This window comes from Anser cygnoides, chromosome Z (assembly GCF_040182565.1).
Source record: "Anser cygnoides isolate HZ-2024a breed goose chromosome Z, Taihu_goose_T2T_genome, whole genome shotgun sequence".
Classification (NCBI taxonomy): Eukaryota; Metazoa; Chordata; class Aves; order Anseriformes; family Anatidae; genus Anser; species Anser cygnoides.
In genome coordinates, this window is record NC_089912.1 from 64,456,029 (window position 1) to 64,468,549 (window position 12,521).

At 62.4% G+C, this 12,521-nt stretch overlaps 2 protein-coding genes across 4 annotated transcripts; one reads left to right on the forward strand and one right to left on the reverse strand.

The window, feature by feature from the left end:
* The first annotated feature begins 510 nt into the window (after positions 1-510).
* Positions 511-2,348, forward strand: MSMP (microseminoprotein, prostate associated). Its single transcript, XM_013181620.3, has 3 exons — positions 511-835; positions 1,248-1,356; positions 1,605-2,348. Exons 1-3 carry the CDS (start codon positions 724-726, stop codon positions 1,792-1,794), a joined length of 411 nt encoding a protein of 136 aa, XP_013037074.2. The 5' UTR covers positions 511-723; the 3' UTR covers positions 1,795-2,348.
* A 376-nt stretch (positions 2,349-2,724) lies between these two features.
* Positions 2,725-12,513, reverse strand: RGP1 (RGP1 homolog, RAB6A GEF complex partner 1). Of its 3 annotated transcripts, none has more exons than XM_066988757.1 (9): positions 12,359-12,513; positions 11,181-11,320; positions 8,503-8,639; positions 8,050-8,133; positions 4,949-5,098; positions 4,730-4,876; positions 4,225-4,352; positions 3,817-3,994; positions 2,725-3,605 (listed from the first exon to the last, which is right to left on the reverse strand). In XM_066988757.1, exons 2-9 carry the CDS (start codon positions 11,294-11,296, stop codon positions 3,382-3,384), a joined length of 1,164 nt encoding a protein of 387 aa, XP_066844858.1. In that variant the 5' UTR covers positions 11,297-11,320; positions 12,359-12,513; the 3' UTR covers positions 2,725-3,381. The 3 variants fall into 3 exon arrangements, with proteins under 3 accessions (XP_066844858.1, XP_066844857.1, XP_066844856.1); XM_066988756.1 differs by having other exon boundaries at positions 2,725-3,662; XM_066988755.1 differs by having other exon boundaries at positions 4,730-5,098.
* Positions 12,514-12,521: the final 8 nt, after the last annotated feature.

Here is a 12,521-nt window from a genome sequence, read left to right on the forward strand (position 1 = left end):
CTCGTCCAGGGCCCCGTGTCAGTGGGAATCACCGCCCCACATGCCCTCGGCTGAGGGGACCAGCCCTTACCCTCAGCCCACGCGTGGCCACAAGCCCAGGCTGGGGCTCGGAGATGGGGGAAATCTCCCCCTCGAGCCGCCCGTGAGCTGCGTGCGGGCACCTCGGCGCCCACCAAGGACACTGCCGTTTTGCGTCCCACACTGGTGCTTAACGTGGCGCTTGTGCCGCTCCGGTCCCTGCCTGATGGGATGCTCGGAGACCTTGCTGTGACAGCGCGACAGCGGTGGCCGGAGCTCTCCTCCTGGTCAGGAGATTCCTGTCGCCCCGCCGAGGGCAACCCCGCCGGGGTCCCTCGGATCTCCCCTCGCTGCCGAGCCCTGCACCCACAGGGGCTTCCAACTGGAGACATTTCTGGAGGGCATGAATCAGCTTTTCACAGCTTGTTAAAAATCTTGATCCTACCTCTTGTTTTCATGCCTTTCAAATCAGGAAATGAGTTTTACAACTTTTCCAGTGGGGCACAGCTGGTGGCCAGGGTCGTAAAGCTGAACTTTATAAATATCTCTTGTTGGGATCAGGGGAAGAGCATTAAAAAGGCAGAGAGAGAGAGAGAGAGAGAGAGAGAGAGGGAGAAAGGGAGAGAAAAGGGAAAGGAGCAAAGGAGAGAGAGGGAAGAAAGGCAACTCGGCAGGACCGCGGGGAAGCCCAGCTCGACGACGGCCATGGCCATGAGAGCGCAGAAGCCGGCGTGCGCCTGGGGCAGGCTCTGCCTGCTGCTCTCCCTCCTCCTCCAGCTGCCGGGCTCCCAGGCCAAATGCTACTTCCAGGCTAAAGGTAAGCGGGGAGGTGAGCCGGGAGGGCAGCGTCGAGGCTAGGACGAGGCCTCGTCTTCCCCCGGGGCGGCGGGGCCATGCCCTGCCTGCCTGCGAGGCGCTACACGGGCTGTGCCGAGCTGGGGAGCACGATCGCGGGCCAGTGATGACTGGAAGGAGCTGTCTATAAACCACGCAACAGCTCCCCAGGGCTCTGGCTGAGAAACAGCTCGCTGGGCCACGAAGAGCTCCTGGCAGGGGCCCGGATGGGGCCGAGCGCGCAGGACCAGCGGCACAGGGAAGAGGGCTGCCCGGCTTTCCTCTGCCGCCTCCTCGCAGGGAAGCCCCGACGGGCCCCGCGTCCTTTCGGGGCGGAGGGACGCCGAGGTGGCTCCCGCACGCCCCACTGCTCATCGCCGCCTTTCCATTTGCAGCTCCCTGCGAGTACGAGGGGAAGCAGTTCTCCCTCGGGGAGTCGTGGCTGAGCACCAACTGCCTGCTGTGCACCTGCCTGCACCCCATCGGCGTGGGATGCTGCGAGACGTGAGTGAGGGGCGCTGGGGACGGGCTGCGGCGGGGTCTGGGGGCGGCCTGTGCAGCGGAGACCCCAGGGGCTGCGGGGAGCCTCGGCCCAGCGAGGGGCAGCAGGGCGAGGGGTGCCACGGAGGGGACCACGGGCAACAAATGCGCACCAGCGGGCAACAAATTCACACCAGCGGGCCTGGGAAGCGCATCAGCAGCCCCCCGGCACGCAGCAGGGGGAGCTGACGGCGCCGTGCCCTCTCCCGCAGCACCCAGCACCCCATCGACTTCCCCGACTGGTGCGAGGCCCACTACGACACGCAGACCTGCCAGATCTCGGTGGTGCAGAAGGCCAACCCCAGCCTGCCGTGCGTGAAGAGCGTGGAGCACGAGTGGGGCTCGGCCGGCACCCCCGAGCCGCTGAGCAACAAGGTGCTGGGCGCGGGGCTGAGCGGGTAGAGGCCCCCGCCGCCGGCCCCCCTCCTCCAGAGCGCACCTCCTGCATGCTCCAGACCTGCCCCGTCCCGTAGAGACACCACTGCAGCCACCTTCCAGGGAAACCACTATCCACACGGTATTGTACTGAGCTAACATTTACACCCCAGCGCTGCCACAGTACGGCTTTGCTTCCGCCTTCAGCTCCCCGAAGCGAGCCGGGGCCCCGTCCCAGCGCGAGGACGGCCCCTGAGCCAAGCTGCCCTTGGGAATGCAGGTCCCAGGGGATGTCCTCCCAGGGGTGCGGGGAACCCGCAGCCCCCAAACAAAGAGCCACAGGACCAAATCACCCCGCTCCCAGCTGCGAGCCAAGCAGCTCCCCCCACAACCCCTGCCCCCTTGCCACGCAGCCACTGGGAGCCCACTGGGGAGCACGGCGGCCCTTCGAGCAGGACCCACGTGCCTTGGCCCATCCCTTCTCTGTCCCGGAGCACGAGGGGCACAACCCACCTCTGGAACCACTAGTGCCCCTGCTCCTGCAGCTCCCAGGACAAGAAGGGAGCCCCAGCACCGCTCGCCAGCCCCGGGCAACACTGCAGCAGAGCCAGCCCCGGGCAGGCAGCAGCGTGCCAGGCACGTGGGGACAACTGGTGGAAGATGTCCCCAGGAGGAGCCCGGCCTCCCCGTGCCCGCTGCCCCGTCCCAGCTGCAGGGCGCCGGGTGCCCCGCTCGCGCTCGGGGAGCTGAAGCAACCTGCCTGTGCCCGGGTGGAGCCGGCCGCCCGGCAGCCTGCCCCGGCTGGTGCCATGCCTGTGCTGTGCAGAGCCTTGTGTAGATGTTTCTGTTCTTGCAATAAAAGTATTAAACAAAGAGGTCTCCAGACAGTGACTGTGGTAACCTCGGGCCGCCTCCACCACCGGGGAAGGGCGCAGGAAAATGTTCTGTCTCAGGCCGTTTTGCACGTTCAGGTGTTTATTAGGTTTCCACGCAAAGAGGAAAACTCTTTGGAAGGTTTGGTAGAAACGCGGGGCCGGCTGTTGAGCAGGGAGGCCTCCATCCCAGCTCCTGAATACACAGCATGCATTCACTCCAGCTCCCCGAGGATCCCGAGACCGGCAGGATGCCTTTGGGCTCAGGAGCGGAGGGAGAGGGCGGCCCAGGCGCTCAGCACCTCTCAGTTCCGTGTCATTGCTGCGGTGCTGCTGCCTGGCTCCACACGGAGCACTCGGCCACATCCAGGAGCCCAGCAGGAGCCAGCGGCACGAGGCTGGCCTGCAAGGACCTTCCCGCAAGGTTTCGCTCCCTGGGCTGGGCCCTTTTCTCCCGGAAGCCCCTCAGGGGGCAAGGCACAGGCGGGGCCGCCCCCCGGGGAGGCAGATCCCGGTTCGGTGAGCGCTGCGACCCGCGCCCTCATCCTGCACAAAGGGTTCTGGCCCCCAGCTGAAGGCACAGGGCACGGCAGCGAGCGCAGCGCTCCTTCACCCCGCTGCCCACCCTGTCATCGCAGGAGAACCCCGGGGGAATACTGGGGTGCGCACCCCCAGCATGCTGGTCGTGGCCCTGCCCGCCGTTCCCAGCCGGCACGGCAGGGTCCTACCGTCTCTCCCCACTTCAGATGGTGATGGAGTTGGTGCTGGAGAACTGCGACACGTAGGAGGCCAGGATGGGGTTGGTGGGAAGGACTTTGATGGGCAAGTCCCAGCTGAAAGTGTCCACCTCAATCTGCTCCACCCCGGTCCAGGTGACGGCCTCTGGCTGGCTCCCACGGACGAGGCAGGTCCCCGCTGACTCCCCAGAGGTCACAAACTCGAAGTGCAGCCTCCACTTCAGGGACACTGCGGGCAAGAGGCGGGTCAGCAGCCAACACCGCAGGGCCAGCAGCTGCCTCGGTGCTGGCAAGGGGACAAGCAAATAATTCCCACTCGCACAGGGCCAGCTCCCTCCCACGCCACACGGCCCCGCGGAGGGTTTGCCAGCAGGAGCAGGGCAGCGAAGGCAGGGCTGGGGACACGGCTGTCCTCCTGCGGGGACGAGCAGGGCACTGACCGATGTTGGTGGTGAATCCCGGGGTCGAGCTCAGCGGGATGGGCAGGCTGAAGCTGCTCTGGGCTGTGTGCAGGCAGGCCTCCTGATGGCGGGCGTGCGTGCTGAAGGAGACGGGCTGCCCCCGCCGGCGCTGGAACTCCTCCTGGATGCTCTCTTCTGTCTGCAGGCTCACCGAGAACTGCGGGGCAGACAGACGGGAGCTCACACTCACACACCCGCGCCGTCCTGGGGCCTCCGTTGTCTAAGGGAGCTGAGAACCACAGCCCTTGCCCAGGGGGACCTCAGCTGCCTCCCACCGAGACCTCACCAGAAACCCCCCCAGCAGCTCAGTGCCACCCCAACCCTTTCTCCCACTGCCCACCCAAAAGCTCTGCTTCTCCCCACGCTGAACCCAAAGCCAGCGCTGACCTGCAGACACGGGATGTCTCCTTCTGAGAAGTTAAAGGTCCCGATGACATCCTCTCCAATCTTATACACGGTCTTGAAGATGCAGAACGTCCCCACCTTCCCGCGGCTGCTGCTGATATTGTACAGGTCTATGGAGAAAGCAGAGAGGGGGGCCAAGCTGCAGGAGGAGGCGGCTCTGCTCCACACAGCAGCCTGGGTTACCCGAGGAGCCCATCAGACACAACTTGGCTGCTTGGGAATGAAGGGCAGGCCCTGGAAGCAGCATTTCCTTCGGGAAAGGTCAGCAGTGAGCAACAGCAAACCACACTGGCATGGGGGAGCCTGTGGGAAACCCTGATCCGAGCGGGCCCTGACGGAGCCGCTCCACAGCCGCAGACGGAGCCTTGCTGTGCCAGCAAGGGAATTTTTGCAGCAAGCGCTGCGCGGGGAAGGGGGCAGGCCTGCAGGCACTGCCTGCTTCGTGCACGGGTGGGGGCAGCGGGTTCGCCCAGGGGAAGCGACCTACGCAGGCTGCGTCGGGAGGTGGCTGCCATGAGCAGGTCCGTCGCCAGGTCCGCCAGGCGAGAGTCCTTCTTCAAGCCCTCCTCCTCCTCCAGGAAGGGGTTTGAGGGCGCGACGGCCTCGTCCTGCGGGCACTGGTAATCCTTGAGGCCTGGAGAGAAGGCGAGAGTCAGCGGGGCGGGCTGCAGACCGTGCCCGAGGGCAGGGCAGCGCGTGGCCTTACCGTGCAGCACAAGGACGCGGAAGGGCACGCGGAGGAGCTTGATCGGGGAGTTGACGCGCTGGCAGCCGATGGTCAGCTTGTACACGTACTTCACCGACTGCCCGCGGAAGGAGGGAGGGCCGTCTATGGGCAGCGTCTCACAATACGAGTCTGCAACGAGCACAGGAAGGACTGCCTGGCTAGGAGGCTCCTGATCACCGTCTCGTTGTGCTGACAGTTTTCTTTCCTGAGCGGTCCAAGCGCATCCCCAGCTCCCCCACCCCGGCGCCCCTCACCTCACGCGCATCATCGTCACCCACTGCTTCCAGCACGTACAAATTGTGCCTCGAAAGAATGCGAAAGGCGTAAAATCCGGGAATACGAACTGAACTTACTCATCACGAGTTCGACCCGAATTTGCCTCTGCACGCTCCCCTGGCGCACCGCATGAACGCGACACTTTCAAGCAGCAGTCGCGTGGCGCGGTTTCCTCGGGGCTCTGCCTCACTAACGCACAAACGATACTCGAGGCAGAGGGATGCTGATCAATACCTCATTCCTCTTCTGACATTCACTTTACACAAGCGAGCCCCAGACAGCAACAAAAATTATTTCCTTCCTGTGTTCTCCTCTGGGTCTAAACGGCTAAGGAACAATTAAGAGACCTTCACAGCAACCTGCGGAGTAATCCCCCCTTTGCAGTCTGGTGACTCGGACCACAGAACCTCTGACCCTGAGCCCCCCTAGATGCCAGGGCCTGGCTCTGCAGCACACTCAGCCCTCTCAAAGCCCCACGTTTGGCACACAACCCCAGCACTTCCCAGTGCAACGCGAACACCTCTGCAGCCTTCCCAAACTGCAGGCTGCGTAAGGGGAGAGACGCAAGCGGCGGACCGTGGAAAGTCTCCACCTCTGGCTTGCCCACCGTGACGCAGATACACCCTGCCAGAGGAAGGGCAGCATCCTGCTGTTAAACCACAGATCCTTCCCCAAGTCTGGCACATCCTAAACGTTGAGGCTTAGATCAAACGCTAGGGTTACATTTTAAATATAACTTCAGGATTTAAAAAAAAAAAAAAAGAGGAATGGAAAGATAAAAAAGCCCACGCTAGTGACCAGAGCCCACGGGCTCTCACACCCAAAAACAAAAGGCCGTCCCGCTGCACCGAGGTGCTGATAAAGCTGAGAACTGCCCTGACAGAGAGGAAAATCAGGAATTTCCCAGGAGGGCTCAGGAGTGCTGCTGCAGACCGCGGCAACCCCTGCAGCAGGTTTTGCAGAAGCGCTCACCAGGGTCTCCACCACACCCAGCAAGGACAACCTGAGCAGAGACCACTGCGTTTTGGGGCATCTGGGGAGGAAGACGGGCAACGCGTGGCGCCTGCTGCCTGGCACAGGAATGCAGAGTCTCAGGAAGCCTCCGGAAGGCCAGCCTCCCCGCAGGCCCCGGGAGGAAGCGCATTCCTGGCACTTCAGATGCTTCCCGACCCTCCCGCCGTACCCTCTGGCTTGTGTCGAGGCTGCCTCCATTTCCTCCCCTCCCCACCAAGTGTTTAGAGGTATTGCAACACCAGAGGGGAGGCAGAAACAGCCACAGAAATGGCTTGAGGGCTTGAAAAAATGTTTTATGGTGACAAATTTAAAGAGCTCAGTCTGGGCAGCGTGTCAAGCTGACGGGAGGTGAGTCACCTTCAACGTACAGGTACCATAACACGGGGAAGATAGTGGGGAAGAAGCTCATAAGCAACCAAAAACAAGGCCTTCTATCAAGCAACAGCCTCACACAACCTCAGCTCTAAGTGCCAACTCCTGCCACGGTTTAATAGCACGGTACTTTGCCGAAGCAGAATTCAATCTCTTGATTTCTTTCTGCCTTTCCAAACTGAGCAGCACAACTCAAAATTTCTGAAAAACAGGAAACGAAGAATTAAGATACACACCCACACGGCCTTAACTCTGCCTCCACGGAGCTGGCAGGAGCCCCCAGGAACGGCCCGCAAGCGTGCCAGCTGCAGCCTCGCGTGAGGGGAGCAGCACCACACGGTGGGACTGGTGCGAGCAGCTTGGCACAGCCTGGCCGTGCAGCGGGGCTTCTGGAGTCCCACGCTGCGGCACCACACGCGACAAACCTTCCTCCTGCCGTGCCACCACGTGAGCAAGTCCCCTCGATCTGTCCCTGCTACCTGGGTTGGTCAAAACCAGCACGTCGCACAGCCCCCGGCTCCGTGCTCTCACTCACAGCTCTGCCGAACACTCCAGCAGAGCCCCTTCCATCAGAGGCTTCATCACGCTGTGACTTGAGAGGTGTCCATCGCCCGTTCCGGATGGATCCCTGGTGGGACATCCCAAGGAACGCGCCCACGTGCAGCCGGCAGAGCCTGACACCAGGCTGCGATGCAGGGATCTGGCACGAGGTGACAGGCTGGGTCAGCAGCCACCAGCCCAGGGGCGACAGCGCATGCTTGTGTTTTCACAGCTGCCTGATCAGGTAGAAGCCCCCGGTACAAAACATTCCCTGGAACTGGGGAAATCAGTTGCTGCAGATTTCCTCTGAAAAGGAAAAAAAGCTCTCCAAAGAGCAAAAGGGAAAGTAGCGATGGAGGAGAGCTGAAAGGGGGCCCACTGGAAGAACACTGTTCGAGAGCTTTGGAGGCACAGAGAGCTCTGGGCCAGGGAAGGTGAGAAGTGCTCACTTTCCTGGCAGAAAGGTCGGGGAAACTAGAGCAGGCAGGCGACGGCAATCCCCAGGACATCCCCAGCCTGAGGAGGAAGCACACACCTGCAGAGGGTGCCAGCCTAAATTCCAGGCACGCTCCAGTGCATCTGAAGAAATAAAGGCAGGGGAACGGAGGTGCGTGCAGCTGTTCCTGCAGCTGCAGCCAGGTATTTCAGAACGTTTCGTGCCTTGCAGCTACACCACGGACAAAGGACACGGGCCTGGGGCAGAGCTGAGGGACACCTTGCAGCGCGTGGAGAACAGATTCTGGCTGTGTTCCTTGGCACTCGCCTCCTGCGAGCACCAGGGCTGGCTGCTGGCAGCACTCAGGTGTGCAGAGCCTGCCCGGGCGCGGGGCTCCCCGGATGTGAACCCCCCGAGCGGGGGAACAGCACACAGGACTCACAGGACTTTGACTCCCCGGGATCCAGCCGCAGGTCACAGAAGAGGATCTTTGGTGGGGTGGACAGGATACACTGACCCCGCTCTCCTGGAAGAGACAAACCACACGTGAGCGCTGCCCCCGGCCAGCCCCGGGGGCGAGGGCTGAGGGGGGCACTCGCTGCACCCAGGGCCAGCCGTGCCTCACCCTCCCGGGGAGGAATGGGGAAGAGAAGGGGCCGAGGAGGAAATATCTCACGTCCTGGTCAGACCATGAGACATTCCCAGAACAGCTGGACCGACAACCCTCCCGTTTTGCTCCAAGCTAGCACCGCTGTGATCTCAGCATTAATGAGGTGCTGCGGTGGCCACGCAGCAGGGAGTTACCGCAGGAAGCCAGCAGGGGCTCGGGCACACACCTTACAGCCTGCCCGACTCCCGCTCGGCTTACCCTGCCCGAGTAACGGGGAGCGCTCACCTCTGTTGGGGACGAAGACCGTCTCGTTCTCTGCCTGCACGTCGTGCTTGCTGCCGTCGGAGGGGGGCAGCGCCACCCGGTTCTCGCTGGCATGAAACTGGCAGTGGATCTGGGCGCTGGCCCACGCCAGCATCTCGCTGAGGGCAAAGGAAAGCAAAACTCACTCTGTGCTTCCACCTGGGTGGCAGCGAGCACGGGCCGGAGAACAGCAGCTTTTCCTGCCCCTCTCCAAGCGCGACTGCTTTTTGGGAACGAAGCGGGCTCTGCTTTACTGCTGCTGAAGCCATCCCCAAAGCCCCCCTCCAAACACGCCTCCAGGGCAAGCCTGAGCTGGGTGCTGACCTGCAGCTCCCTCCAGGACCCCTCTGCGGGTCACCCCGTGGGCACCCCCCACGGCTCTGCAGACGTCTCCCAGGCTCCCGACCCCGTATCTGTTCCTACAGACTTGCAGGAACAATGGCAGACTTGTGAATTTAGCTGGTGCCCGGCTCCCCTGGTGTTATCCAACATCACAATCCGATTAGTAGGCACTGACACCAGAACTTCAGGCGCTACGGGGATCTTTTGTGGCACACGGGAATCCCTCGGTGTGACTAACCAGACCAGTTGAACGTGCAGACGAACCAGGGAAAGACCTTGCTGCACTCACTGCGGCTAATTACGCACTACTTGATCTCATGTGTGCACCGGCCGCCCTCTGAACACACGCTGGATCCTCTGCCCAGACACCTCCAGCCCTAAAAGTTGCAACTCTGCGCCTCCGAAAGCACCAGAGTGGCTTTTCATGAGGGCTGCCTTCAGGTTTTCTTCCATAAGGTTATCTGCTGCGTGGAAGCAGGGAAGTGCCCTCACAGGAGACATGACGCTTAACAATTCTGCGTCAGCTTACCACAATTACAGCACCTTCAAGCACGGCACTTTGAGTATTTTTCATTTATTTCCAGCATGGCCCGAGGATATGCTGCTGAATTGTTTCAATTCTTTAACCAGACCGACAAACACCGTTTGTGTGTGCCTTCCTACCAGCAGGCCTCACCCAGCTGTCAGGGCACACGAGGATCCCGCACCGGGTCCGAGGCCACCTCTCCCTTCTCCCTACAGCTTCTTCTGAAGCCCACGCTAGCCACACTGCACGATTTGGGGCAGGGCCAGCTTCGCTCCTTGAACACCTGGCACCCCGCAACCCAGCTCACCCTCTGCCATTACTTACTGCCCTTGACTCCCGCTCCTGTGCTTGAAACACACGCTGCAGTTCCTGCATCTGCACAGCCACACGTGCTGGCGCTGGAAGCTTCTCTTTCCTGAGAGGCCTAGCTGTGTCACAGCTGCTCCGCGCCGTCCTGGCCGCTGCCCTTACACGACCTACAGCCTCAGCTTTTAACCGCCAAGCCATTAGCTGTTCCCGTTCCTATGATTTAGCCAACTCTCGGTAGCTTGCTTTTTTTTTTTTTTAATTTTGAAAACTTTCCTTTTTTTCAAGAGGCGGTTTTCTAGGCACCACGACAAGGCGCCCAAATAAACCTTCCAAAACCGGGCTGAGAACCTCCGAAACTGCCCTACCACGTACCTGTGCAGTCCCACGTGTTTCAGAAGAATAGGAACAACATCCCTCTGAGCACAGCCAGCCCCGAGCGAGCGACTCCCTGACACGCCACGCTCCCAGAACCGGGGAGAGTAACACCGCCTCCCCACGAGACAAAGCCCTGGAAAGCTAGCTGCTTATGGCGTGGCTGGATTTGAACGTTTAGCTCAGCAGGCAAGGGGAACAAGGATGAAGCGATGGGAAGTTAAGGAAGACAATTTAAAAGAGTCCTCCGGTGGTAGTGCAACAGGCTGCTCTGCTGAGACTGCGAGCGCTGGAAGCGGTTCCATCAAAGCAGCCACCTCTGAAAGTCATACTGGTGATGCAAAGGTGCTGAACCTGACCGGGCGGGACACCGACACTTCCCGGGAAGGAAGGAAGGGACACAGGGCAGGAAAACCACCTCCACCCCCGGAACATCAGACAAGGCCACACACTGCTGACACTGAGGCTTCGGGTGAGTCACTCCCGTGAGCCAAAGGTAGGAAGCTCCTTATCTCGTCACCTTTGCTCAGCGCCTGCTCTGGGCACGGCTGAGTCAAGGAGAGGGGAGTGCCCGAAGGCTGGGCCGTAGAAAAGGCTGCGTGGAAGTCGGCCCCTTCTTCCTTCCGGGCACCGCTCGCCCCTTTGGCTACTGCCAGCTCTGGAAGCGGGGATGACACTGCTACATCAGCTCGCTGCCACACACAGCTCCCTCCACCGACGTAGGAAATAATGACGCTGTTGCTTGTTGCCCTGAGAGACTCACTCCGGTGTAACTAGATACCCTGCCCTGATAGCCAGTTTGGCTTCATTTTCTGCCAGCAATTCTGCTGCCACTTGAGGGGCACTTAAAAGCACCTCTCCCAGCGCCTCTACCTGCATACTTTTTTTCCAGTCTCTTCCTCGGGGGCAGAAAACCAGAATTATTACCTCAGTTTCCGCCCCGAAATGGAGATGGCACGAAGCGCCATTAGGGAGCACCTTGGGCGGGGAAGTCACCGGTGGCTGAGCTGGCACGGCAGCCCCACAGCCCTGCCGGGGTACCCCCTGCCTGCCCCCTTTTGGTGCTGCCTTTGTCGGGGTGTGCGTGGAGCAGGGCCCGGTGCCGCCGTACCTGCTGGCAGAGGTGGAGGCCGCCGACAGAGGGTTGGTGAAAGTGATCACGCACTCCAGCAGCTCCCCGGCCAGGAACACGGGCCCGCGGCCCAGCTTGGCCACCACCTCGATCATGGCTGGGACAGCCCCGCTGTGCACCTGCCAAAGGGAACCGCGGGCACGGGGAGAGCGAGAGAGAGAGAGAAACAGTTGGGATGGTGCCGTGGAGCAGAAGGGCTGAGCGGGGACACTGGGGGGGACACAGGGGTGGCCATGACCGTACCCACAGCAGGCAAACACCCATGGGGGGGGGGGGACACAGGGGTGGCCCCAGCCTTACCCACATGGGGCAGACACCCATGGAGAAGGACAGGGATGGGCCTGGCCGTACCCACAACAGGCAGACCCCCATGGTGGGGGGACAGGGGTGGCCCCAGCCTTACCCACATGGGGCAAACACCCATGGGGGGGGATGACAGGGATGGCCCCAGCTGTGCCCATAGCAGGCAGACACCCCCGGGGGGGGGACAGGGATGTCCCTGGCCATACCCACAGCATACAGACACCCATGGTGGGGGGACAGGGACAGCCCCAGCCATATCCACAGCAGGCAAATACCCATGGTGGGGGGTCAGGGGTGGCCTTAGCCATACCCACAGCAGGCAGACACCCATGGTGGGGGGACAGGGTTGGCCCCAGCCTTACCCACAGGGGACAGACACCCCCGGGGGGGACACAGGGATGCCCCTGGCCGTACCCACAGCAGACAGACACCCATGGGGGGGCACAGGGACAGCCCCAGCCTTACCCACAGGGGAGAAACACCCATGGGGGGGGGGACAAGGACAACCCCAGCCCTACTCACAGAGGACAGACACGCATGGGGGGGGGGGGGGGGGAGGGACAGGGACACCCGCAGCCCTACCCACAGGGTCAGACACCCCCGGGGGGGGGGGTACAGGGATGTCCCCAGTCCCCCCCCGCATAGGCCCAGGCCCAGGCCCGACGCCGTGAGCCAGGCCCAGCGCCCCCACACAGGCCGGGAACAGCCAGAACCCGGGCCCTGCTCCCTCCCCCAACCCCTAGGGGCCGCCCCCCGTCACGGAACGACCCCCCCCGGGATTTGGGGGGGGGGGGGGGAAATCACACACCCCCACCCCCACCCCCGTCCGCAGCGCCCCCGCCGCCCGCACTCACCGCGGCCTCCCCCCCCCCACAAACGGCAGCCCCGGGGGCCGCTCGGCAACTTCCGGCGGCGCCCGGCGACGCCGCTCGGCAACCCTCGGGCGGCGCTCGGCCACGTTCGGCAACTTCCGTCAACGCCTCGGAGCGCGCTCGGGCTCCGCCGGTGGGCGTGGTC